The following is a 25,785-nucleotide window of genomic DNA, read 5'->3' on the forward strand; positions in this document are numbered from 1 at the left end:
AAGTTAAAATATATGATTGCCAATTCACTTAAGTAAAGTTGTAATTGATTGGATCATTCAGATTGTATATACAAAATGCACAGTTAACACAAAAAATTCAGGCCCAAAATGTTTAAAACTACTTAACCACCTCCTCCCACTAGATGGCCATAAAGCCCATGAAAAAATTCACAGAATCCCTGCTGATCGACACTGCCAAGGCCCTTCATGCAACACTCAGATAAAAACAAGATTTATAACTTGGACAAGATTCAAGATAAAAAGTAAATCTCATCTCCATTCTCTCCATCAATGTCAATTCATAATCCCTTTGCTCCAAGAAACTTAAATTTGTTGCATTCCACTTCTTTCATTTCCTATTTAAATTCTTTCAGTCGGCTTCCTTCTATCCTTGTCACCAGTAACATTCCTTGTGAAGGTGATCCTCATATGCTATCCGCCTGATTATCAACATTAGATTTTGTCTTCCTTCAACATCTCTTCTCAGTAATCAACCACTTTCAAACGACTTTTACTAGATCTTACTTCCTCCTGCTTTAGTATCTCAGGCTTCACCCTATCCATTCCCCACCTTCACTGCAACTTAAAACTAACTTATATTCCCTCTTCCCAGTTCTGTAATAGGGTTCTCAACCTGAAACTGTTTCTCTTTCCACAGCTGCTGCATGATTCCTGAATGTTTCCAGCAGTTTTTTTTTACTTGGGATTGTTCTCCTTTTGAGCATGAGGTTAAGGGGAGATCTAACAAAGGTATTCAAAACAATGAATGGTTTTAACAGAGGAAGTTGGCAGAAATTGATATGCACTAACTGAAAATGTGATTGAATCATTGGAAATCTATTCCTCCAACCTGCTATGTTTCTCATCAGTTTCAAAATCGTCCTTAAGCTCAACTTTTTAAAACATATAAACAAACAAACTGCTGGAGGAACTCAATGGGTCAAGCGGTAACTGTGAAGGCAAAGGGATGGTCGACATTTTCGGTCATGAACCTGCATCAGGAGAGAAAATATACAGGAAAGATAGCCAGTATAAAGTGGTGAGAGGAAGGGACGAGACAGAGGCTGGTGGTGATAGGTGGAATCAAAAGTGGGGGTGCAGGGAGGGGGAGAGAGGCTGTTGATAGACAGATGGAGCCAGGTGGGGGAGTGGAGAAGGAAGGTAGAGACAGAGGCTGGAGGTGATTAGGGGAACCAGATAGGAGATGGAAGATGGGCAGATGGGACCAGCTGGGGGAGGAGATAGGAAGGGTAGGCTAGGAGAGAAGAAACCCAGATGGATAGGTGTGTGGGTGACGGGCAGATGTAAATGGGAAAGGTGAACAAAGGGAGAGAGAGCCCTGGTGGACCAAAAGGAATGGGAAAGGAACGCAGGAGTGCGTTACCTGAAATAGGAAAATTCAATGTTCATACCACTGGGTTATATACTACCTGAGTGGAATATGAGGTTACAAGAGGTGTTCTCCTAGCTTGCATTTGGTCTCACCATGACAACGGACAAGGCAGAGGACAGACAGGTCGGTGTGGGAGCGGCACGGTAATGTGTGCTGGCGGCACGGTAGTGTAGTGATTAGTGTAACGTCATTACAGCACCAGTGACCCGGGTTCAATTCCCGCCGCTGTCTGTAAGGAGTTTGTATGTTCTCCCCGAGTCTGCGTGGGTTTCCTCCAGGTGCTCCAATTTCCTCCCAGATTCCAAAGACATGCAGGTTAGGAGCTGTGGGCATGCTATGTTGGTGTTGTAAGAGTAGCGACACTTGTGGGCTGCCCCCAGTATATTCTCAGTTATGCAAAAAGATGCATTTCACTGTGTGCTTCGATGTACATGTGGCCAATAAATAAATATCTTAATATCTATATCTTAAAGTGACATGCAACCAAAGGTCAAGATGGTCATTGTGGACAGAGTGCAAGTGCTCTGCAAAATGGTTGCCTAATCTACACTTGGTTTTGCTGATGTAGGGGAAGCCATATCGAGAGCACCAAATGCAATAGATGAGGTTGGAAGAGATGCACTGAATCACTACACAGGGACCTCCCCTATTTTTAAACATATCATCTGTCACAATTTCAAATCTCTTTCACATTAGTATTCACCATTCAAATTAAACTTAAGTGAGATATAGTACATTCAAAATGCATCCAACTTGTTTTTTAAGGGAATGAATAGTAAAAAAAAGTCATAAATTAGTATGCAGGCATGTTCAAATAAATTCTTTAACACAATCATTCTTCACAGTTTTTTGCGGTTTTTAATTGGTTAATAATATTTTAACTGTAATATCATGTTTGTAACAACTTTCTTTTCCAAAAATACACAAACTTTCAGAAGCAGTTTATTTACCTTCCAAGGCGTGTCTCACTCAGACCAAGTGAGATTTGTAAAAAATGGTCCCAAGCACTCTCAGAGAACAGCAAGGACAGCAGGGCCCCCTGCTGCTGCAGTTCAATGCATGTTGTAATTCCTAATGCATTCAGCATTTTTTCTGTTACCTTTCCTATACCAGGTACCTACAGACAAAAATAGCAAGCAGAACAAATTTATATTAATCTAATAGCAAAAGGGTAACTATATCTCTTAATACCTTTTTTTTATGGTAAAGCATCCCATACTGCTTCACAAGAGCATCAAGCAATATTTGACACTGAGCCATAATAGGATTAGCATAATAAAATTATTATATTGATGACCAAAATCTTGGTCAGAGAGATAGCTTTTCAGGAGTGTCATAATGGGGGAGCAGGAACTGAAAGAGGAGAGAAAGACGGAGGGGGGAGACAGGGAAGGGGGGAGATGTAGAAAGAGACAGTTTTAACTGTAAATATATAGTTGTAAATATCTAACTTTGTTTAAATTTAAAAACAAGTATTGTTTCTGCTGCTTATTCATTTCAGGTTTGAACTCAGATGCAGAAGACATTAACTCAACAAAAGAAACACAAGAAATTATGCAGATGCTGGAATCTGGAGCAATACACACAAATTGCTGGAAGAACTCAGCAGGTCAGGCAGTGTCTATGGAGGGAAATAAACAGTTGACGTTTTGGGTCGAGACCCTTCATCAGGATTGGAAAGAAAGAGGGCAGAAGTCAGAAAAAAAGGTCAAGGGACAGGGTGGAGCACAAGATGGCAGGTGCTCCTGCCATGGTCTGTCACATGACACATGACGCATCAATGATCTATCAATGACTTTCAGATTAATGATCTGTCAAAGACTTTACTTGTCTTCTGTGTAAATGCATCCAAAGTTTTCATTATATATTATCATGGCATTTTCCAGATCAAAGACCACACCCGCCCAGGTCATTCTCTCTTCTCTCCTCTTCCATCAGGCAGAAGATACAGGAGCCTGAGGGCACATACCACCAGGCTCAAGGACAGCTTCTATCCCACGGTGATAAGACTATTGAATGGTCCCCTTATACGATGAGATGGACTCTTGACCTCACAATCTACCTTGTTATGACCTTGCACCTTGTTGTCTACCTGCAATGCATTTCCCTGTGGCTGTGGCACTCTACTCTGTACTGTTATTGGTTTTACCTGTACTACCTCAATGCACTCTGTACTAACTCAACGTGTCTGCACTGTGTAATGAATTGATCTGTACGAACGGTATGCAAGACAAGTTTTTCACTGCACCGCAGTACAAGTGACAATAAAAAACTAATACCAAGATCAAATTCAGTGATTATCCATTATTCCGGTGAAGTCAGTTACACCTGTTAGTTGGTGACTGTAAATTAACCTAGTGTATGTGGGGGGGGTTAGGAAAATTGAAGAGAGTTAACAGGTTCGATGAAAATTAGTGGGGGATTGAGACTGATGGGATTGTTCCGAGAGCTAACATAGACTCAATGGGCCAAACAACCTCCTTCTATATCATAACTAAGAAAGAAAATATAAAAAAACTTAACAGATCTCTTTTTAACCACCTATGTTCAAGAGCCAAGTTTTTCTTATCCTTTTTCATAAATAAAGATGGTCTTCCCGAAAGGCTTTCCTTGGTGGGTGTTATTGATTTTCTTTACATTTGCCATGCACTTCAAAGAAATTTATTGTACATGAACCAAGGGAATACAGGAACAGGTGTCTGCAGTCCAGCCCTTCAGTGAGATCATGTCTAATCGGTAATCCAACTCCAAATACCCAGCTTCGTCACATATCCCTGATATCTTTGATTAACAAGTAACCCAGCATCAATTGTCATTTGTGGAAGGGCACTGCAAATTTGTACTATCCATTTCTAACTTCACATCTGCAAGGTCTTTATATGTGATTCACACAAATCCTAGATTCTCTAACCTACAAGAAACATATTTTTGTTAAATACATTCAGTTCCCTTAATATCTTGAAAGCTGAGATCAAATCTTCCATTAATTGGTTAAAGTTCAGCAAACATAACCTTGGTTTGTGTAATTTCACCTAATTTAGCCCATGGAGTCCAAGAACATTCTGGTCACTCTATGTGGCAATCCACTGAGATCAATACAACCTAGAGCATTGCACCCTGAATATCCCACTGTACTGCATGAATAGCATAACCTTTGCTTTGATTATTTTCAGTACTGTACATCTTAATGGTGTTAAGTAACCACAAGTTTCTTTGGAACTGCATTGTTTGACATTTAGAAACTATTCTATCTTACATTCGCCTGCAATGAAATTAATTTGTTACTGTTTAATTCATTTTATTAATATCTCTTTGTAACTTATTACTTCCATTTAAAAGTCTTGCATAATCAACAAGCTTAGATGTGTGTTATAGATATATTTCCTAACATTTAAATCATTTATAGATATACCGCAAAAGCTGCAAACAGAACACAAATCATTAGAGAAGATCACTAGTCATATGCAGCCAACTTGCTCATTAGCCCTTTTGCCTCCTGCCACAATCAATTTCCTAGATTAATAATTCACCTTCCTTCCTTGACCTTCAACTTTTAGCTGCTAATGAGGAATTTGCCTTGCAGAACTCCTTTCAGATATTCCCATTCAGAAACTAAAATATGAGGATCCAGTACAGAAAGTCGTACAGTGCTGGTCTGAGGATATAAATGAGCTTCTATGCGACTGCTTTGAATCGGTAGACTGATCCATGTTCAAAGATTCAGCAGCTGACCTAGATGAGTATGTTACCACTGTCATGGACTTTATCAGCAAGTGTGTAGAGGACTGTGCGCCAGAGAGGTCAATCTGGGTGTTGCCAAACTGGAAACCATGGATGAACCGAGAGATTCACTTCCTACTGAAGTCCAGAACTGTGGTATTCAAATCAGGTAACCCTGACCTATACAAGAAATCAAGATACAACCTTCATAAAGCTAACAGGGATGCCAAGAAACAATACCAGTCCAAAATTGTGCCCTGGACCAGCCGTCAATTGTGGCAGGGCTTACATGCTATAATGGCCTACAAAACGAAGTCGGGCAGCATCGCCGACAACACCCCATCCCTTCCCGATGGGCTTAACACATTCAATACACCTTTTGGACAGAAGGGCAATGTAATGTCATGATGCGCCCCAACAGCCCTCAATGCACCTGAACCCACAGTCATCATCGCAGACATCAGATCAGTCTTCTGGAGAGTGAACCCGCGGAAAGCTTCTGGCCCAGATGGTATTCCTGGCCATTTCCTCAGATCCCGTGCAGATCAGCTGGTGGGGATACTTGCAGACATTTTTAACTTCTCCCTACTTAAATCTGAGTTTCCCACCTGCTTTAAGAATATCATCTCGGTACCTAAGAAATATAAGGTAACGTGCCTTAATGACTACTGCCTGGTGGCTCTGATGTCCACCATCATGAAATGCTTCAAGAGACTGGTCATGGCACACATTAACTCCAGCCTCCCAAACAACCTCGACCCACTACAATTTGCCTACCGCTGAAAAGGGCTAGGGTGGACGCCATCACCCTAGCCCTACACTCAACTTTAGAACACATGGACAGTAAAGACACCTATGTTAGACCACTGTTTACTGAATAGAACTCCGCCTTCAAAACTATAATTCCAAGCAAACCTATCTCCAAAATCCTAGACCTGGGACTCAACACCTCCCTTTGCAACTAGATCCTTGACTTCCTGACCAACAGACCATAATCAGTAACACCTCGCCATTATTATCATCAACACTGGTGCACCACAAGGCTGCATCCTCAGCCCCCAACTCAACTTCCTGTACACGCACTACTGTGTGGCCAGATTCTGCTCTAACTCCATCTACAAGTTTGCAGATGACACCACCGTAGTGGGCTTAATATCAAATAACGATGAATTGGAATACAGGAAGGAAGGAGAGCATAGTGGCATGGTGTCATGACAACAACCTTTCTCTCAACATTAGCAAAACAAAAGATCTGATCATTGACTTCAGGAATAGGGGCGGCGCACATGCTCCTGTTTACATTAATGGTGCTGAAGCCTGTCCTGGTCCAACCAGGTAGATGCCACGGTCAAGAAAGTACGCCAGTGTCTCTATTTCCTCAGGAGGCTAAAGAAATTTGGCATGTGCCCTTTGACCCTCACTAATTTTTATTGATGCACCATAGAAGGCATCCTATCTGGATGCATCACAGCTTGGTATGGCAACTACTCTGCCTGAGTATGCAAGAAACCGCAGAGAGTTATGGACACAGCTCAGCCAATCATGGAAACCAGCCTCCCCTCCATAGACTCTAATCTAGGCAGAAGATACAAAAGCCTGAAAGCATGTACCACCAGGCTCAAGGACAGCTTCTATCCCTCTGTTATAAGACTACTGAACAGTCCCCTAGTATGATAAAATTGACCTCACAATCTACCTCGTTATGGCCTTGCACCTTATTGTCTGCCTGCACTTCACTCCCTCTGTAACTATAACACTTTATTCTGCATTCTGTTACTGTTTTCCCTTGTACTTCCTCAATGCACTGTTGTAATAAAATGATCTCTATGGATGGCATGCAAAACAAAGTTTTTCACTGTACCTCAGTACATATGATAATAATAAACCAACTTACCAATCCACTAGTTTTAGCCCAGTTTTTCCAACAGATTTGTCAGCTCTGACAAATCTTGCTGGCTCTCTCTATCTGTTGGAACTTTTCAAAAAGATCTGTTACTCTAATAATTTTGCGAGAAAAGTCTACAATAAATGCAAATTTTTAATTTAAATAAAAAAGGAGTTTCGGGGTCAAGTTTCAAACATGTAAAACCAGAAACAAAATCCACAGAACGTGTGCAAGGGGCTAGGAACTATGAAAATAAGATCAAAGATCAACATGAATTCCCAAAGGTGGGAAATGAACCTGATGCAGACTGCAACAGCTTGTACAAAGGATAAATATTACATGGAATCATCAGCCTCAGAGTGATCTTCTGGATTAGTTTTGGTCACCTAGATGGATGAAATAGGAATTTCTCCTAAATTGCCCTGGGTTTTTAACCTGGCCTTTTTTGCACTATAATATTAGCAATATCATAAAGAAATTTATCACCTCTTTTGAATTGGTGACTTTGACTATGTTATATGTAGAAACAATAAAATAATATATGCAACATGTTACCTTTCTAATAGGCAAATTCTTTATGAAGTTCAACACAGCACTACTGTCCGCTGGAATTTGATACTGTCCATTCGGTTTATTTACTTCACTGCAGACTTTGGACAACATCACATTTGGTGCAATTCCTAGAAAACTCAAATTAAGCAAAAATGATTTGTTCAGCATCACTAGTTGTCCTTGGTCACATGGGCCAAGTGCACATTATAGCAGCATATGCACATTAAACTCATTTCCAACGAAGTCAATAAAATCTGATCAAAATGTATAAGGTGTTCAAGGGACTAGATTGCATTCTAGTTGACAGTTTGCTCCAACTGAATAGAATCGGGAAATTAATGGACATATGAGAAAATATGTTATTGGGAATTAAGTGACGGAAAGGAGACAGATGAGATTGCTCTGAGAGCTGGCATAGACTAGATGAAATGAATGCCTTCCTTCTGTCTTGTTATGAAACCTGACTTGTGGCTCATTTTCCTGAGTTGTAGACTTCAAAACAAGTTGCTGTATCATTTGTTGAACAGCTGTATCATTTGTGAACCTGATGCTGACTGCAACAGCTTGTACAAAGGTACAAAGGGCGGCACGGTAGCGTAGCGGTTAGCGCAACGCTATTACAGCGCCAGCAAGCGGGGTTCAACTCCCGCCGCTGTCTGCAAGGAGTCTGTATGTTCTCCCCATGACTGTGTGGGTTTTCTCTGGGTCCTCCGGTTTCCTCCCACATTCCAAAGACCTACAGATTAATAGGTTAACATGGGTGTAATTGGACAGCGTGGGCTCATTGGGCTGGAAGGACCTGTTACCATGCTATATAAAGTAAAGGTAGATATTACCTGGAATCATCAGCCTCAGGGTGATCTTCTGGATTAGTTTTAGTCACTTAGATGTATGAAATAGAAATTTCTTCTAAATTGCCTTGGGTTTTTAATCTGGCTTTTTTGCTTCTTTCGGGAGTTATACAGTAAATGGTAGGGCACTAAGGAATGTTGATGAACAGAGGGACCATGGGGTTCAAGTCCATTGTTCATTACAGGTGGCAACACAGGTAGATGGGCTGGTGAAGAAAGCATTTGGCATGTTTGCAAAGAATATAAAAGTTCGAACATTATACTGCAACTTTACAAAATACTGGTTAGGCCACACTTGGAGTTCTAGTTGCCATGCTATAGGAAGGATGTGCTTGCATTGTAGAGAGTGTAGAGGAAATTCACCGAATCTTGCCTGGCTTGGAGTACTGTAGTTATAGGGAGAGATTGGATAGGCTGGGCTTGTTTTCCCTGGAGCAAAGGAGGCTAACAGGTGACCTGATAGATGTATATAAAATTATGAAAGGCATAGATAGGGTAGTCAAAATATTTTTCCCATGGTAGGGGAAAACAAGAGGACATAGGTTTAAGGTGAGAGGAAGGAATTTTAAAGGGGATCTGAGGGGAAAGTTTTTTTTAAACACAGAGAATGGCTGATGTTTGAATGCACAGCCATTGGAGGTGCTGGAATCAGATATAATCACTACGTTTAAGAGGAATTTTGAAAGGCATTGAATAGACAAGACATGGAAGGATACTAATGCAGGCAAATAGGATTAATATAGGTGGGCAAAAAAGGTCAGCATGGACATAATGGGCCGAAAGGCACATTTCTGTGCTTTATGAGTCTATGAAAGATGAATTGTATTTAGCATTATATGGTTTTTCCTTGCCTTATTAAATTAAAATCATGCTTTGTTTGTAAAAACAAGATATGGAAAACCTCCAGCCTGGGAGCTTAATTCACAGAATACCAAAGATTTTGAGAAGGATTAGGATGGAAATTGTTCTAAATGAACTGCATCTGACCTTCCAGTGCCCAGCACAAGTTCTTCCGGAGCCAATGGGGATCATGTTCATGAGACATTAGTTCCTCACTTAACTGCATCAGGTCATTGATTCATTATCAGCAATGGTTCAGAGGGTAGAGTTTGGCCTCTGAGAGAACAAGCTTGGGTTTGAATCCCACTCCAGGGTCTTGGGTACAAATGTTTCGGCTGATGCTGCCAGTGCAGCACTGAGGGAATGCTACTCCGTGAGAAGTGTAGCACAGTCCAGGGTAGTACAGTGGTGCTGCTGGAAGAGCTGCTGTCTCTCAGCTCCAGCAACCTGAGTTTGATCCCAGAGTCTGGAGGTGACTGTGTAGGCTTCTTCCAGGTGCCCCAGTTTCCTCCCACATCCCAAAGACATGCAAACTGATAGATTAGTTGACCATTATAAATTGCCCAAATGTATAGGTGAGTGATAGAATCTGGGGGAAGTTAATGGGAATGTGGAAAAAATAAAAATAATGGGATTAGTGTAGGTTTTCTGTAGGGTGGTTGATGTTTGGCATGGATACAGTGTCTAAAGGACCTGTTTCTGTGCTGCATTTTATTTTGTAATCCTAATACGTTATTCTTTGGCTATTATTTCAGACAACATTAAGCTACTAATTGCTGCAGACTGCCATCACTTTTATATTGTTCACAGCAGTTTTATAAAACTATATCTATGTTCAAAACAGAAAATAAAAATGAAGTTAAAGAAATGATAAAGGCACCATTACCGGCACTTGCTGTTAATTTTGTCTTCTGTTCAATTCTGAAACGCAGTTCTTTAACAGCCTCCTCTGCTGTAATACCGAACACAATTGGCTCTTTCTTCTGCTGATATGATTCTTTTTCATTGCTTTGCAGACTAGAATCTGTCTGTTGTACTGCACTATGCACTGGTTCCTGCTGTGACAACATGGGAGGGCTGTCCTTGAAAAGTATCGGTGAAATGCCTCCCGAATCTTCATTGGATGATTGTAAATTATCCAGGTTTTCTTTTACTGTATAAATAGTTCAATGAATTTATCAGTGTCAAAATATACAGAATTTTAATTATTGCTTAAAGTTATACACTTCCATTTCTTTGACCAGAAATCTGCCTAACAAAAGCATTGTTTTGAATTTCTGTAATTATGAGATCTGATCTTTTTTCTTTTATTCGATATTAAAAAACTTGCATTATTTAGAAAAACTCCTCAACTCTATACATAACATACTAGCCTTGGAGTCAGTGCAGTGTAGAATCTTTAAATTGATTCCTGGAAATGTGGGGTGTTTTTCTGAGGTCATATTGGCTACAATTAAATATTGGCTACAAATCACTGGAGTTTAAAAGAGTGAGCGACGACGTCATTGAGACATACCATTTTCTGAGATGGATTGCCATGATAGATGATGATAAACTGTTTCCTCAAACTGAAAGTCTAGGAAGGGGTGGGGGTTGCATAATCTCAGAATAAGGGTTCAGATCTTCAGGACAGAGATGAAGAGAAATTTCTTCATGCAGTGGATTGTAAATATTTGGGATTCACTATCCTTAGAGGGCTGTGAATACTCAGTCCTCAAGTGTATCTGCAGCCATAATCAACAAATGTTTGGATACTAAGGAAATCAGAGGATAGGGGGAGACACAAGAAGCTGCAGATACTTGAATCTGGAGCAAAAAACAAACTGCTGGAGGAACGCTGTGGGTAAGACAGCATCTACGGAGGGAAATGAACATCTCGGGTCCAGGTGAAGGATCTTGACCTGAAACATCGACTGTCCATTTCCCTCTACAGATACTGCCTGATCCACTGAGTTCCTCCAGCAGTTTGGTTTTTTTTTGCAGAGGGTAAGGGGGCCAGGCAGGAAGGTGGATTGAACCATAGGATCAGCCATATAAACCAGAAAAGGTCTAAGGGATGTAATATTTTATGAAATAAAGGAGATTGAGGAAATGAAAACAATGCAATAATTTGTTTATTACAAGAGAATCTCTAAATGACACCAAAAGAAAGAACTCCAAAATACATGAATAATTGCAATGATATTGCATCACTTATTGTTCTTTAAACAACAGCTGTACTTGAACTTCAGTTATGAAACTGCATTTCCAAGTGAAAAGCAGGAAAAGTTGTTTTCTTTCAGTTATCAGAACAGAAAATGCTAAAAATAAACATAACATCTGATGGCATCTGGATGGAGAAACCCAAGTTAATATTTTAGTTGTAGAACCCTGATCAGAACTTGACTTTTTAGCCTCTGTGGAGCTACTGTGTATACCCAGCATTTCTTCGTTTTTTATATATTTCTACCATTTGATCATGAGGATTACATAGGATTTATTGTAGTTATATAACTTAATGTTTTGTGTGTATTTGGACAGTGTAGCAGTTAGTGTAACGCTATTACAGTACCAGCGACCAGGGTTTAATTCCGGCCGCTGTCTGTAAGGACTTTGTACGTTCTCCCCGTGTCTGCGTGGGTTTCCTCCGGGTGCTCCAGTTTCCTCCCACATTCCAAAGACGTACGGGTTAGGAAGTTAGTAAGTTGTGGGCATGCTATGTTGGCACCAGAAGCATGATGACACTTGCGGGCTGCCCCCAGAACACTCTACACAAAAGGTGCATTTCACTGTGTGTTTCGATGTATGACTAATAAAGATATCTTATCTTATTAATTAATTAGCATAAATATTATAACAACATCCCGTTTTGTCAGTGAGGCAAGTACAAGGGGCTCACAGCGACACCCCCCAGTGAAGGCACTGGGCACCTGACAAACAGTTCCATAATCCGATAAAGGTACTATAAAGTTGTCCGCATTACCTATGCCATGACAACAATGGCCAGTGCTGGACTGATAGGTGGCTAATCCTTTCTACTATCTCCATTGACTGAGCCCCAAGCTGGCAATGGCAACATAAATAATGCTGCAAGTAAATCAATATCATAAAGACTCAAAAGGTCCTCAAAGAAATCTCTTTTCAGCCAATTTCTCACAGCCAACCAGGCCCAATGTAAGCTTAAGGAACAGTGCCTCATCCCACATCTGGACACACTGCAATCTCCAGGTCTCAATATTAAATCTCAGGTAACTCATTCTTTCTGTTTCTATCAGAACCGGCCAGTTCTACTGTAAGAATATCCTTTTTTAAAATGAACTCAGTATATTCTCCCTCCGCAGACAATGACTAATCTTCTGGGAATTTCAAACAGACTCCATTTGGTTTCCGTTCTCTACAACAGCTCTGACTGACATTTCACAACTTTTACATGTCTCTTTTTGTTTTCTCTCTTTCTAAATGCCCTACTTAATTTATTAACCACAGATCTACAATAAAGAGCTTATCAACACGTCAATTTTAGCCACAACCTATTAGAGGTATTCCCCTCATTCTATCCATCCTTCCCCTTCCCCCTCTGCAACCTGAAACTAATGCTTTTTCTCACCTTACTCTTTTGAAATGTTAAATCTGTTTCTCTTTCTACTGATGCTGCCTGATCTGCTGAGTGCTTCCAGAATTTTCTGTTTTATTTTGGATTTCTAACATCTGCAGTTTTTTTCCCCCATTTTTCAACCAGGGGAGACAGATCAGGATTCCAGAAGAGCACAGCAAGAATGAATAAATTTTGGAATTAAACAGCATCAGTAATGTAGACAATAAAACTACTGGATTTGCATTAAAAACTCTGCCGTCCTTACCCAACCTAGCCCACATGCAGGTCTAGGCTCACAACAGTGACTCATAGGTGACCCAACAAGCCACTCAATTCAAGGGCAATTATGGATGGGCAATAAATTCTGCACTTGTCAGCAATCTCCATATATGTAACTTAGGGTTAAAATTAGGGTTAAAAAGAGGTATATCTATTTTATAAAGGATGCAATTATATTTCAAAGAAAACCCTGGCTCATTTTAATGAGGCTCGCCTATTTCAAATGGGTGCTTCCTTCCTGCTCTGGTAAACACAATGTGCAAATTGGGCGGAGATCCAGTACCAAGCTCATGAACTAGATGAAGTCTATCCGTATGAAATGTCTTACTGTGTGAGATCTCAATGACTTTTCTATGAGAAAGCAAAATTATTAATTTTTGAATTACCTTCTCCATGACTGTAATATGTCCTTTTGTGTTCTGGCCAATTCTGCCTTTGTTCTAAATGTTCCGTTATATCCAAGTAGGCTTCATCAAGACTTACTGGTAGAAAATTGGGGTCATAATCTACCAGTATCTCTTGTACCTTTGTCAGAGAAGATATAAAAATATTTAAAATTTTGTAAAGCCATTGATGATCACATAACAATACATCACATTCTTTCATCAAAAAGGAACAAAGGGTTTGTATTCTGCAATCCACTTGGCCATCAACAGTCAGTTAATAACTTAAAATAAATGAAATATTTTCACTACAAAAGACCTTCTATGCACATATAATCTCTTAAAGAATGCAATAAACTACTTGATAGCGATCAGTATCAATTTAACAACTATGGTTTCTTTTAGAATCTCCTGTTACTTCAGAGAAAAAGGTTTCAGAACACATGGAGATACACACAGAAATGAGGAAGTATGTTGCAAAATAACTCTATAGTGGAAGAAATACTACATAACAATGCAAAAGAATATGACTGAAGCCTATTAACAAGCAGATTGTTGCAATACGTTAAATGCAGCACAGAGGGAGGTCTAATGAGCAGTATAAAATCTGATACCTAGTCCAAAAGAAAATCTACATCACTTCTGTCTTCTCTGTTGTGTATTAAGGTAAGTTGAGAGACTACATGAACAATGTAGAAAATTTTCAATGAACACTTAAAACACCTTTGAAAATCATGAATCCACACTGGGAGGGAAAACTGTTCAAGAAAAGATAAGTTTTAACATGTACTATTAATGCTAAACATGTTTAGTCTCAACAAAAAATCCTGTTTAATGAACCAGCTCATTGTTATTGTTACAATGCAGTTTATAGAATTGTTCCCTACACAAGACCAATTTATAATCAACAAGAATGCAGAGAAAAGAATTCCATGCCCATTTCACATTACAATAACATCTGCTGATAAACATTTTAAGTAATAGAAGAATGCTTTGAATAACAGTTCATTGTTGTTGGCGTTATGCAAAGTCAAAAGGCGTTTACATGGATAAGACTATGTGATAAAGTAAATTTTGAATAGTCCACAATTTATGATTCAAATGTTTCACCAAGTTTAGGTGAATCACTATCTTAAAGCATTTCACATGAAAGCCTTCCTGCGAAGATTAAAAAATGAGTTTTAATCTAAGAATACTAATTACAATAGCTTTAAATATCCAAAGAAAACATGATATTAAGAAACATATACCCTAAATCTCCCACAGTTTTTAAGAAATTACTTCTGAAACAATTTATATTTCTAAAAGCAAATGGTATTACATAATTCCTTTAATTTAAGCTCCCAGACCACCCTACAACAATGTAATAAAAAATTGGGCAATGGTCCAAAATAGAGGCAGGGAGAGATGCCCACATTTAATGAGATACTAAAAGAGGGAAGTAGAAAGCCAAAGAGATCACCAAGAGAACTCTAGATCACAAGAATCAGGATTCTGAAGGTACAAGAATTAGGGAGACATGAAATTAATTGGACTCAGAAAGAATATTCCAGGAGCAAAATCTTTGAATCTGCTGTGGAATCCCTCAAATATGTATTTGTTATCTTTAGTTTTGAAAAATATAATTCATTCCTGGCCTACGTTCCCACTTTCTATCCTCCCTAAACTTGAAGTCATCAAAAACTCCTGTTTTAACTCACACTAATTCATATTTAACCAACACTTACATGATTGCTGACTTCATCAAGAACCAATACAAATTGAAAATTCTCAGCTATTTTCAAGTGCCTTCCAGTATTCATCCTTCCCTATCCCTGCAATTTCCTGCAGCTTTACAACCTCACGAGGCATCAGCACTTCTCCCATTCTAGCTGCTTGATAAAGATTTCTGATTTTACTTAAAAGCTAGGAACTTAAAACATTACAGCACAGGAACAGGGCCTTTGCCCCACAATGTCTGTGCTGAGCGTGATGCCAAATTAAACTAATCCCTCTGCCTGCACATAATCCATATACCTCCATTCCCTGCAATAATGCCTCTTGAATGCCACTATAGTATTTTAACTGATCTACTGTTACAGTCATCATCCTTTCCACATAGGAGTGGTACAGTGGTTCATCTAGTTGACCTGCTGCATCACAGCTCCAGTGACCTGGGTTCCATCCTGCCCTCTGGTGTAGTGTGTGGAATTTGTACTTTCTCACCATAACCACATGGTTTTCACCCACATCCCAAAGATGTGCAAGTTGGTATGTTAGTTCACTGCTACAAATTGCCCCTAGTATGTATGTGATTGCTAGAACCTCAGGAGAATAAAATGGGATTAGGGTAGGACCTTAGTTGGGTGCTTGATAGTTGGCACGGACTCCTTGGGCTGAAAGGCCTATATCCATGCTGCGTGACTCTATGGCATCATTGTGGAATTATCCTCCTTTATACAATGAAAAAAAAATTCAAGGCTGTGGAGAAAGGGTAGTAGAAAGGACCCAGGTGGAATACTCTTACATAGATCTGGTTTGGAATCAATGGGTCAATGCCCTCCTTTTGGTATCAAATATGGGCATCAATACTTTGGATATACATAAAATTATGAAGTCTGGAGGATGTGAGATCACCCAAGGGGGCACTGCAACTATTGAGTTGAAGGTGACAAAATGTTGCATGAGAGAATTTTTGGAGCACACATACTGAGGCAAGAAGTGCTGCAACGTGGAAGGATCCACCCGCTGCACATGGAGATGACAGCAGGTTGAAGTATGTCTCTTTCAGCACAAGTGTCAAGGGAATATTGCTAGTGACAAGGGAAAGAAGTTTGCTACATATGCCAAGGACAATAGCTTTAGTCTTGCCAAAGACCAAAGCAACACAATGAACATCTTCAGCAAGATAATATTCAGGAACAAACAATCTGATGGAGGAACTCAGTGGGTTGAGCAGCATCTATGGGGGGAGGGGGTAAGGAATTGTCAATGTTTCAGGTGAAAACACTGCATCAGGACAGTATTCACCATCTTGCACTGCAAGTAATCTAATGTGATACTGTGAGAATTCATAGTCTATTGTCAGTAGTATACAATTTCTATTGATTATTGGGAAAATTAGAATAATCTAATTAGTCAAAAGTGGGGAAGTAAGAACATGAAAATGGGATACAAATATCTTCTGTGAGATGTTAACATCAGATTATCCAGAACAACCAAGATATCCACAATTACATTTATATCTGGAATAGTCTTAATTTTATGTCATGCTCCTTTGAAGTACCAGATATGAAATTATGATTTAATCTGACAATAATTAAACAGGATAGCTATTACCAATTGGACAAAGGTTCTAATGATGGTCAAGATGGTTTGAAAAATGGGTTAGATGACTGTCTGGGGGACAAGAATGCAGATTAGAGCTTCCCTTCCTTTGGGTTTAAAAGAAGAAGAAAGTTGCAGTTAAAGTTCTTATGAAGTGGAACTCTGAAGACAAGCTGACAGAATATGGAGCAACCAATGAAAAGGGTATTTGAATAGGATTAAATAAAGTCAATTCTTTATCACTGGTTAAGTATTTCAGTTTTGAGAACAAAATAGCTGCCACATACTGCTTCGGCTTTGGTCCAGCCATTTGACTCTTTCTTTGCAAATTAGAGAAACCACACAACTCTGGACAAGATGGTTGATCCAACATCAGAACACAGTGACAATGAAATATTTGAAAGGGCAGAAAATGGATGCAGTTCATAAAATCATACAGCCATACAGCACAGGCCTTTGGCCCACCAAGTCCATGCCAAGCATCAAACAACCATTTATACTTATCCTGCGCTGATCCTATTTTATCCCCACACTTCCATCAACATTCCCCTTCCCCAGCTTTTAACACTCACCTACACATTAGGGGCAACCAGAGCACCAGGGGAAACTCAATTAGTCACAGATAGATCAATGCAGACTCCACAGAGACAGCTTTGAACCCAGGTCACTGGGGCTACTAGCTGCATCACCATGCCACCCAGTTGAGGAAAAGATTGAAGCCAAGGATGGATCCTTGGGCCTCTTACTGAAGTGAAAGTTTGGATTGGAAAGAAACAATTTAGAAGAATTGTTCTGTTTTGTTTACCAGATAAAAAAGTGTGAAAACAGACAATGATTGTAGCATCAAGCTGGATAAAAGAGTAAGTATGAATCACAGGCTTATAATTGCTGAGAATTAGTTTCAAAGCTTGGTCAGGTCAATTTTGGAGCAGAGTTATGAGTGGAAACCCATTTGGAGAGATACATACAAGTTTTCAGGCGAGATAGCCATGAATATGAGTCAGAAAATATTTCAGAACGTTAGAGCGAACAGGGGAGATGACAATGAGAAACCAATTTACAAGTGTGGAATGTTCTTACAAAAAGAGTTTTTGACCTAAAACACTAACCGTTTCTCTTCCTACAGTTGCTGCCTGACCTACTGAGTGGTTCCAGCATTTTCTATTATCCAGTGTGTGGAGTCTCATTACCACCACTGCTAAAATGTTTCTTATTCTATCTCTCTTTCTAATTAAAAAAAAATTCAATCCACGTTTTCTTGCCAACATATTGTTGTCTTTTTTTAAATCAAGATTTGAATCTGATTCACCCAATTTTCTTCTCACCTGTTCTTTTAACATCTTTTGAAATCTCACTGATCAAAGATTGAAGATTTCCCTTGTCCAACAAGGCCACACAAAGTATAAAATAAAAACAGAAAATTATGGAGTATCTGCAGTGCCTCTTTCTCAGTTCTGATGAAAGGTCTTGGAACTGTATTGTTAACTGCTTCTCTTTCCACAGATACCACCTGACCTACTGATGGTTCCAGCATTTTCTATTTCAGATTTGTAGCACCTGCATTTTTTTTATTCCCAAATAAAACATTTCCCTTCCATTATCAGCTCACAGCTTTTGTAAATTTCACACAAAAACTTCTTAACTGAACGTGGAAAAAAAAAGTCTAACTCTAACTCTCAGGCACACTGAAAGATGCCTGCTATAGCAAAACCCCAGCTTTTGTTTCAACACCAGAGTTCTCTTGCAGTTAGAGGTCAGATGGTCTTATATTCAGGAAATTCCCAGATACATTAATAACTTGCAAAAATCTCCTGGTCCAACCTAGAGAACTTCCAGGTATGGAATTCAATAAGATTTCAACCAAATAATGAATGAACCCTTTTATAAAAGGCATGGTCACTGATCAGTAAAAAAAAATACTGTTTATTAACATTCACCGGTCATATGCCAAGAAAAATCTCTATATTCTGAATGACAACAACATCCACAAAAAAATTGTGCATTAATAAACATGCATCTATTGTACCACATTAATGTGGTTAATGTTGGTTCATACATTCAACAAAGCTAATCTAGTGTTGCATAATCTACTACATCTATTCATTAGTTAAATTAATAGCCACCAAAAATTGACTATTTCATGGAAGAAGATGACGGCTTCCTTGTATCTTCACGTGTCTCCTCATAGTCAGTTCACAGTAACAAGAACAGAGACATGGAAGCCAGATACATTCCTGACCAGAATTGGTTATTGGCTCTGGGAAGGGGGGAAAAAAAGGATTTATTAACTCTATAGCCACTAGAATCTACAGTCACAGCAAAAGGCTGACCAAACATGAAGTATCGCTTGGGTCACAACTTTTTGCTTCCTGCCCGGAGCCAGTTTTGGATCCCATAAACTTTTATTTCTTTGATCAGTCTGCCACTTGGAAATTTGATGGAAACCTTGCTAAAATCCATGCAGACTACATCAATCATGCTACCTCCATCAGTCCTCCTCTAAGGAAATAGAAATTTATTTTTTCTTATTGCTGTACAGGACTAAATCCTCCTTCTTTCTTCAGTAATCCCCTTGGGGTTGACAATAATTCTTCTGTGGACTTGGAAGTGGCTGATGAGGCCCATATCTCTGAATTTACACGAGGGCAGAGATCATTACTACCCTCCATACCAAGTGTTTTTTTTACTGCGTTTGATTTCTCAGTCTTTGATCACTTTCCCTCAGAAGACCATAGGCTATTCTGGTGCACTATAGGTGATAGTGAATTTCATTATACATGCTCAATCTTTTATCCTAAGTGCAAAGTGGTTCAGGTATTCAAGGATCTCCTTGTGAATCTTTTATTGTTGGGGGAGCAGTATTGTGCGAGATGATAGATGACCTTTATTTTGCAAATATTTAGGCAAGGGCCTCTCATATGCTTCAGTAAACAAATCAATGACGCCTTGGAGTTCAGCTCCAAATGTGCACCATCAAGTGTTTTGTGTCTTCTGCAGATTGATGACTGAAGCGGGAGTAAACAAGTGGCGAAATTGAACAAGTTCCTTATTTATTCCTAATAAATTGGTTGAAAAATGTGCATAGGACTTTGCAACAATTATTCGGATTTAGTACTCAAAAGATAAAGCAAGATAAAGAAATATAACAAAGACACTTTGCTGGGAAATTTTCATATCTTAGAACTACAATGAAAATAAAAAGTAAAATACCCGAAATTATGGGAAAATAATAAAAGGAAGCCAATGGTAATTGTATTGTAAAGATATAGAAGACAAACTTAGCAGAAGCAGCAATAAACAAAACAATGGAATATTTTCAGAAAATTAAACACACCTCTTTGCTTACTGCTCGATACTTATCAAAGTGTGCTGGAACAATAATCAAATTTGGACACAGCTTCTTAGCAATAAAACCAGGCATAGCTGCACGTACTCCATATTTCCGAGCATGATAATTTGAAGTTGACTAGAAGAATAAATGTTATTGCATTAGATAAACAACTCTCAGGATAACTACAATAGCTATCTACTGGAATTAATAACAATGATCATAAAACTCTTTAAAACTAAAAATATGCAGATTTCCATAATAAACATATAATTATTAAATTATAACACACATTCAGAATTGTTGGATACAATACACCTTAAAGCATATCTGGAAAGTAATTGAACAATTCGAAGAATAATCATATCCAAAAGACCATAAATATTTCTTTTGGAAAAGATCTAAAATGCAAATCTGCTGTGCCGCTGCTTTTTAAGCAGAACGAGTGCAAAGTGTGCAAGTGTCTATTAATCAGAACAACTTCATAACTACGAGTTTATGGAGGTCTGGATGCTCACATATGCTTCCTGTGAGCAGCACCATCATCAGGCAAAAAAGGCCACAGTAAATTCACAGGTTCAATTCTCTTGCTGTTGTTTGTATGACTTTCTTGTGTGAAAATAGAGAAGCTGCCAACATCTCAATATTATAACCATGATTACATTACAAAAGGTTGTGAAGTGAATTAGGATGCGTAGAGGCTGTGGAGGATATTATATTAATACAAGTCTGTTCCCTTTTGTTCCATTCAAGGCAATACTGAAAACTCTGTGCCTCAAAGTCCAAGAGTTAAAACTCTAGGATCAAAGCAAGAAGAATGATCCAGAATTTTAAAGTGCTTGCTCAAGTATGAAAGAATAATTGGAAGTAAAGGCAGAATGGATGAGTAAGACTTCTGATGCTTCTTCCAGAAATAAGAATACTATGTTTAGGAGCAGAATTAGGCCATCTGGCCTTTTAAGCCTGCTCTGACATTCAAAATTATGGCTGATATTCTACCTCAGCACCATTTCCTAAATTATTTTTTATCTTTTGTTTCACATTATCTAGAAATCCATTGAACTCTGCTTTGTTTGAACTTAAATGGACCTCTGGGTAAAGAAATCCAAAGATTCAAAACTGCTGATTGAAGAAATTTCTCCCCGACTCATCATAAATGATCTAACCTTATTCTGATTATGTGACCCCTGGTTCTTGACTCTTCATCCAGTGGAAGCAGCTGTTGAGCCACATTACAGTTTTGCAAGTTTTAATGAGATCACCTTTCATTCTTCTCAGCTCTGGAGTATACGAGCCCAGGCAGTAAGACCAGCTGACCAAATGGTATTTTTCATAGCAATACTCATAGTGCAGCAGTCTCAGAGTGTGGGCCTTGGTGAATGGGGAGCTTCAGTGAGGAGGATCTGTGGGACTTCTCAACATTGGACTTTGGTTGGAGATTCTGACATTGGTGCCAGTCAGGTACATGGTCGGTGAGTATTTTATACTTCAACTGCAGAGTGGGAACAGAGATCGATTACGTTTAAGGTCCCCTTTCAAAATTAAAAGTATACCAGGAGAGTTCAGGTCCCATGTGTTGTACTGTTGTCAGCACGTAGGGATTCCAAATCTCTCTTGCCACCTGCACATCCATATCTGGACCACAGGTACTCCATATTGTCAAACATGTTGTGCTTCCAGCTTGACCAGATTAAATGTTGTGTTTCGGACTTTGGGCACCAGCTAAAGGCACTACAATGCATCTGTGAGGCTGAGAATTAAATGGTTAGCACAATTTTTAGACAAGGAATACGTGACGACTACGCAGAGGAAAGAAAGCAGGCAGGTCATCAGGGAAATGTCAAAAAAAGGTAGTGGAAGTGAATGTATCTCTGCAGAGTCCAACCAGAACCAAGGTCATGATACTGTGGGTGTCTCAGATGCACAAGGGGGGAGGAGCAAGAGTCCAAGTGCAATAGTATATGAACTTGATAGTGAGGGGAATGGACAGATGCTTCTGCTAACATAGATACAAATCCAGGATGGTGTGTTGCCTCCCTGGTACCATGATTAAGAAAGTCACAGAATGGTTCCAGGCCATTCTAGAGGGGGAAGTTCAACAACTCAAGGTTGTTGTTCACATTGATACTAATCACATAGCTTGAAAAGAGGGATGAGATGCTTGAACATGAGTTTAGGGAGCTAGGTAGTAGATTAAAAAGGCAGACCTCTAAAGTTGGAACCCCTAAACTAGTTCTAGTGCCATGTGCTAGCAAGTATAGGAATTGGAAGAATTGGTCAGATATGCTTTTGGATAAGGTATCAGAGGAAGATTTTTGGATCACTAGCACTGTTTCTGGGGAAGATGGGACCTGAACAAACTGGAATGGGTTAAACATATATGCAGGATGGTGTGCTAGTACGACTGTGAAAAGTTTAAACTTATTAGACAGAGTATATGTATTTTGGGGAGGGATACCATCAAATATAGAAGGAAAATTAATCCAGTCCAGTAGGCAGAGCATACATTGGTGTGACAAAGCACATGGAAGTACTGCAAGGCTAAATTCATCTACCTTAATGCAAGGAGTCTAACTAGTAATGCAGATGAACTAAGAGCATTGATTAGCACATGGGAATGTGATATTATTGTTATCACAGAGACATGGTTGAAAAAAGGGAAGGACTGGCAAGTTAATATTCCAGCATCCAGGGTATAGAATGGGGGTGGGGGAGCAGATGCACAAAATGGTGACATTGCAATGTTAATTAAGGAATTCAATTACTGCAGAAATGAGGGAGGATATCTTAGAAGACTCCTTCAATGAAACCATTAGAGTACTCAGAAACAAAAAAAAATGAGGGAGAGGGTATCACTTTGCTAGAGGCATTCTACAGTCCTCCCTTTAGTCAACAGAAGGTTGAGGAACAGATATTTAGACAACTCACACAAATGTGCAAAGGTAATAGGGTTATAACTTCCTTTAACACCAAGGTAATACCAATTAATACTGGGATTTTAACTTCCAGAAGAGCTATTTGACCAGTACATGGATAGCCCTAATAGAGAAGGGGCAGTTGCTCTGCCCCTTTTGCAGAGCTCCTCAAATCTGTGACTTTAATCAATTATTGGGATTAAGGTCTAATAGAGGGTCTTTGACCTGAAATGTTAACTCTGTTTCTCTTTCTACAAATGCTGCCTGACCTGTTGAGCGTTTTCAACATTTTCTGTTTCTATTTCAGATTTCCAAAGCTCATATTCAATCTTCTCCATGTTAGTAAGTCAGTCACAAGGAAGATCCACAAAAAGTAAAATCACAGACTGCGGGTTTCATGGAAGTACATTCTTTTCCATTGCCATTGATTTATTTGTAATGAACTTTAATCACTTAGTGCACAAAAATATGGTGTTATGCAATGCAACGTCTATACATTTTAAACTCCAATTCTCTGCATTTATGGAGACAAACCCACAACTTTTTTTCACAAACTGAATTCTACAAATACAAAAAATTCTGAATTCTCAGAATCTTGAATTGTCTCAGATTTTCTTTGTTTTGCTTTAAAGACAACAACTGATATAGAATTACAGAGGACAATGCAACTCTTGTAATTTTTAGACATTTTTAAACAATGCAGAATGTTATTAAGATTCTTCACAGTCTAATTATGGCCTTCACCTAAAAATAAAGGAATACTGGAAATACATACCTGGTCAAGCAGCAGCTATGGAGAGAGAAATGAATGAATAATTCAAGTCTATGACATTTCTTCAAAACCTGAAATGTCATGTTTATTAGGTCATCAGCCTGAAACATTAATTCTTATTTCTCTCTCCACAGATGCTGCCCGACCTGCTGAGTACTTCCAATAGCTTCTGGCTATATTTCAGATTCCCAGCACCTGCAGTACTTTGCTTTTGAATTATGGCCTTGACCAGTTCTCTTGTTACAGAAGTCCACTTGTGAGGCACGTTTAATTCTGCATCAGGAATATTTTGTTTATAAATAATACTAGTGTAATGGAATTCTCTTTGCCAATGCACTCAAGATATTATTGCATATTAATCAAAGTTTATCACAATATAGAAACAAACTGGTATCTTGCACTGAAGAGAATTTGAAAACTGAATGGAAAGTATATTGACACTGACAAGAAACAGCATTCTCTGAACTACAGGAGGTAGTGTAGTTTGATTTTTTTATAAATAGCACAATTCAGTTAGTGCAAATACCATTCATTGTTCCAGTTTTGTCAAAGTACTAAACTTACAATATTACATCTAAAACTTGCCATCTAAATAATGTATAGGTATTTTAAGCTCTGTTAGATATTTTAATACCTTTCTTCCAGACAATGAAAAACCATAATCCACACACAAATAGCTATATAGTTAAAATCCAATAATTTGTTGATACAGCAAAATATAAGATTCTAAGCATTATTATTTTGATCCATACCAGCATACTCATTGATCCAACAGCCATAGGTTTGTCTTTCAGTTCTGGGTTATCTTTCATCTCCACAGCAGCATAAAAAGCATCCATATCAATATGTATGATTGTGCGACTGAGGTCACGGCTCTTCTCCAATTCAGTCACAAGTCGATCCACCTAGATAATTAAAACAGCAAGCCAAATATTATATTCAAATTAGACAGAATTTCATAGACGATGTTCTTGGTTATCAAATCTAAGCTTAAATTGCATATATTTCTACTTAAGATTTTTTTTTCTTTTTTGGTTTTCACAGCTCTCATTAAAATGAGCAATGAGAAACCTATTATGTGGAGAAACTCGAGAACTTGGAACGGTTCCCGTTGAAGGAGAGAAGAATAATGAAATTAATAGTGGTCAACATTTTGAAAAGTTTTAGAACATAGAACTGTACAGCACAGGAACAGGATATTTGGCCCATCATGTCTGCGCCAACCAGGATGCCAATCTAAACTAATCCCATTTGCCTGTACATGGTTTGTATCCTTCTGTTCCCAGCCTGTTCATGCATCTGTCTAAATTCCTCTTAAAAGTTGCTATCATATCTGCTTCTACCACCTCCTCTAAGCTGTGCGTTCCAGGCACCACCACTCCCTGTCCAAAAAACTTGCTTCGCAAATCTCCTTTAAACTTTCTCCTTCCACCTTAAACCTATGCCCCCTAGTATTTGACATTTCTACCCTGGGAAAAAGACTCTGACCATCTATTTTATCTATGCCTCTCATAATTTTGTATTCTTCTATAGGTCACTCCTCAGCCACCAGCGCTCCAGAGAAAACAATCCAAATTTGTCCAACCACTGCTTATAGCTAATCCACTCCAATCTTCTGCACCATCTCCAAAGCCTCCACATCCTTCTTATAGTGTGGCAACTAGAAATGTGGCCTAACCAAAGTTTTATGCAGCTGCAATGTGACTTTACAATTTTTATTATGAATGCCCGTCTGATGAAAGAAAGCATGACTTTACCACCCTATCCACTTATGTTGTCACTTTCAGTGATCTACAGACTTGCACCTCAGGATCCCTCTGTGCATCAATGCTCCTAATGATCCTGCTATTTACTGTATACTTTCCTCTTGCATTTGACCATCCAAAATGCATCACCTCACACTTGTCTGGATTAGGGATACAGGATACTAGCTTGTATTAGCCAAGGCAGAGAATGTAGGTGCAGATAGGTTATGGTATTGGTATAT

The 25,785-nt window shown here is 38.9% G+C and overlaps 1 protein-coding gene across 5 annotated transcripts in view; it reads right to left on the reverse strand.

The window, feature by feature from the left end:
• Positions 1-25,785, reverse strand: part of polk (polymerase (DNA directed) kappa) — a 79,828-nt gene that overhangs the window by 13,146 nt on the left and 40,897 nt on the right. For all 5 annotated transcript variants that reach the window (XM_052019239.1, XM_052019240.1, XM_052019241.1 and 2 more), the window contains 6 exons: positions 24,551-24,703; positions 20,118-20,249; positions 13,481-13,619; positions 10,128-10,394; positions 7,554-7,678; positions 2,344-2,510 (listed from right to left, as the gene is read on the reverse strand). In XM_052019239.1, the coding sequence (XP_051875199.1) occupies positions 2,344-2,510; positions 7,554-7,678; positions 10,128-10,394; positions 13,481-13,619; positions 20,118-20,249; positions 24,551-24,703 (983 nt within the window). The remainder of the gene's footprint in view (positions 1-2,343; positions 2,511-7,553; positions 7,679-10,127; positions 10,395-13,480; positions 13,620-20,117; positions 20,250-24,550; positions 24,704-25,785) is intronic.

This window comes from Pristis pectinata, chromosome 7 (assembly GCF_009764475.1).
Source record: "Pristis pectinata isolate sPriPec2 chromosome 7, sPriPec2.1.pri, whole genome shotgun sequence".
In the NCBI taxonomy this organism is placed as follows: Eukaryota; Metazoa; Chordata; class Chondrichthyes; order Rhinopristiformes; family Pristidae; genus Pristis; species Pristis pectinata.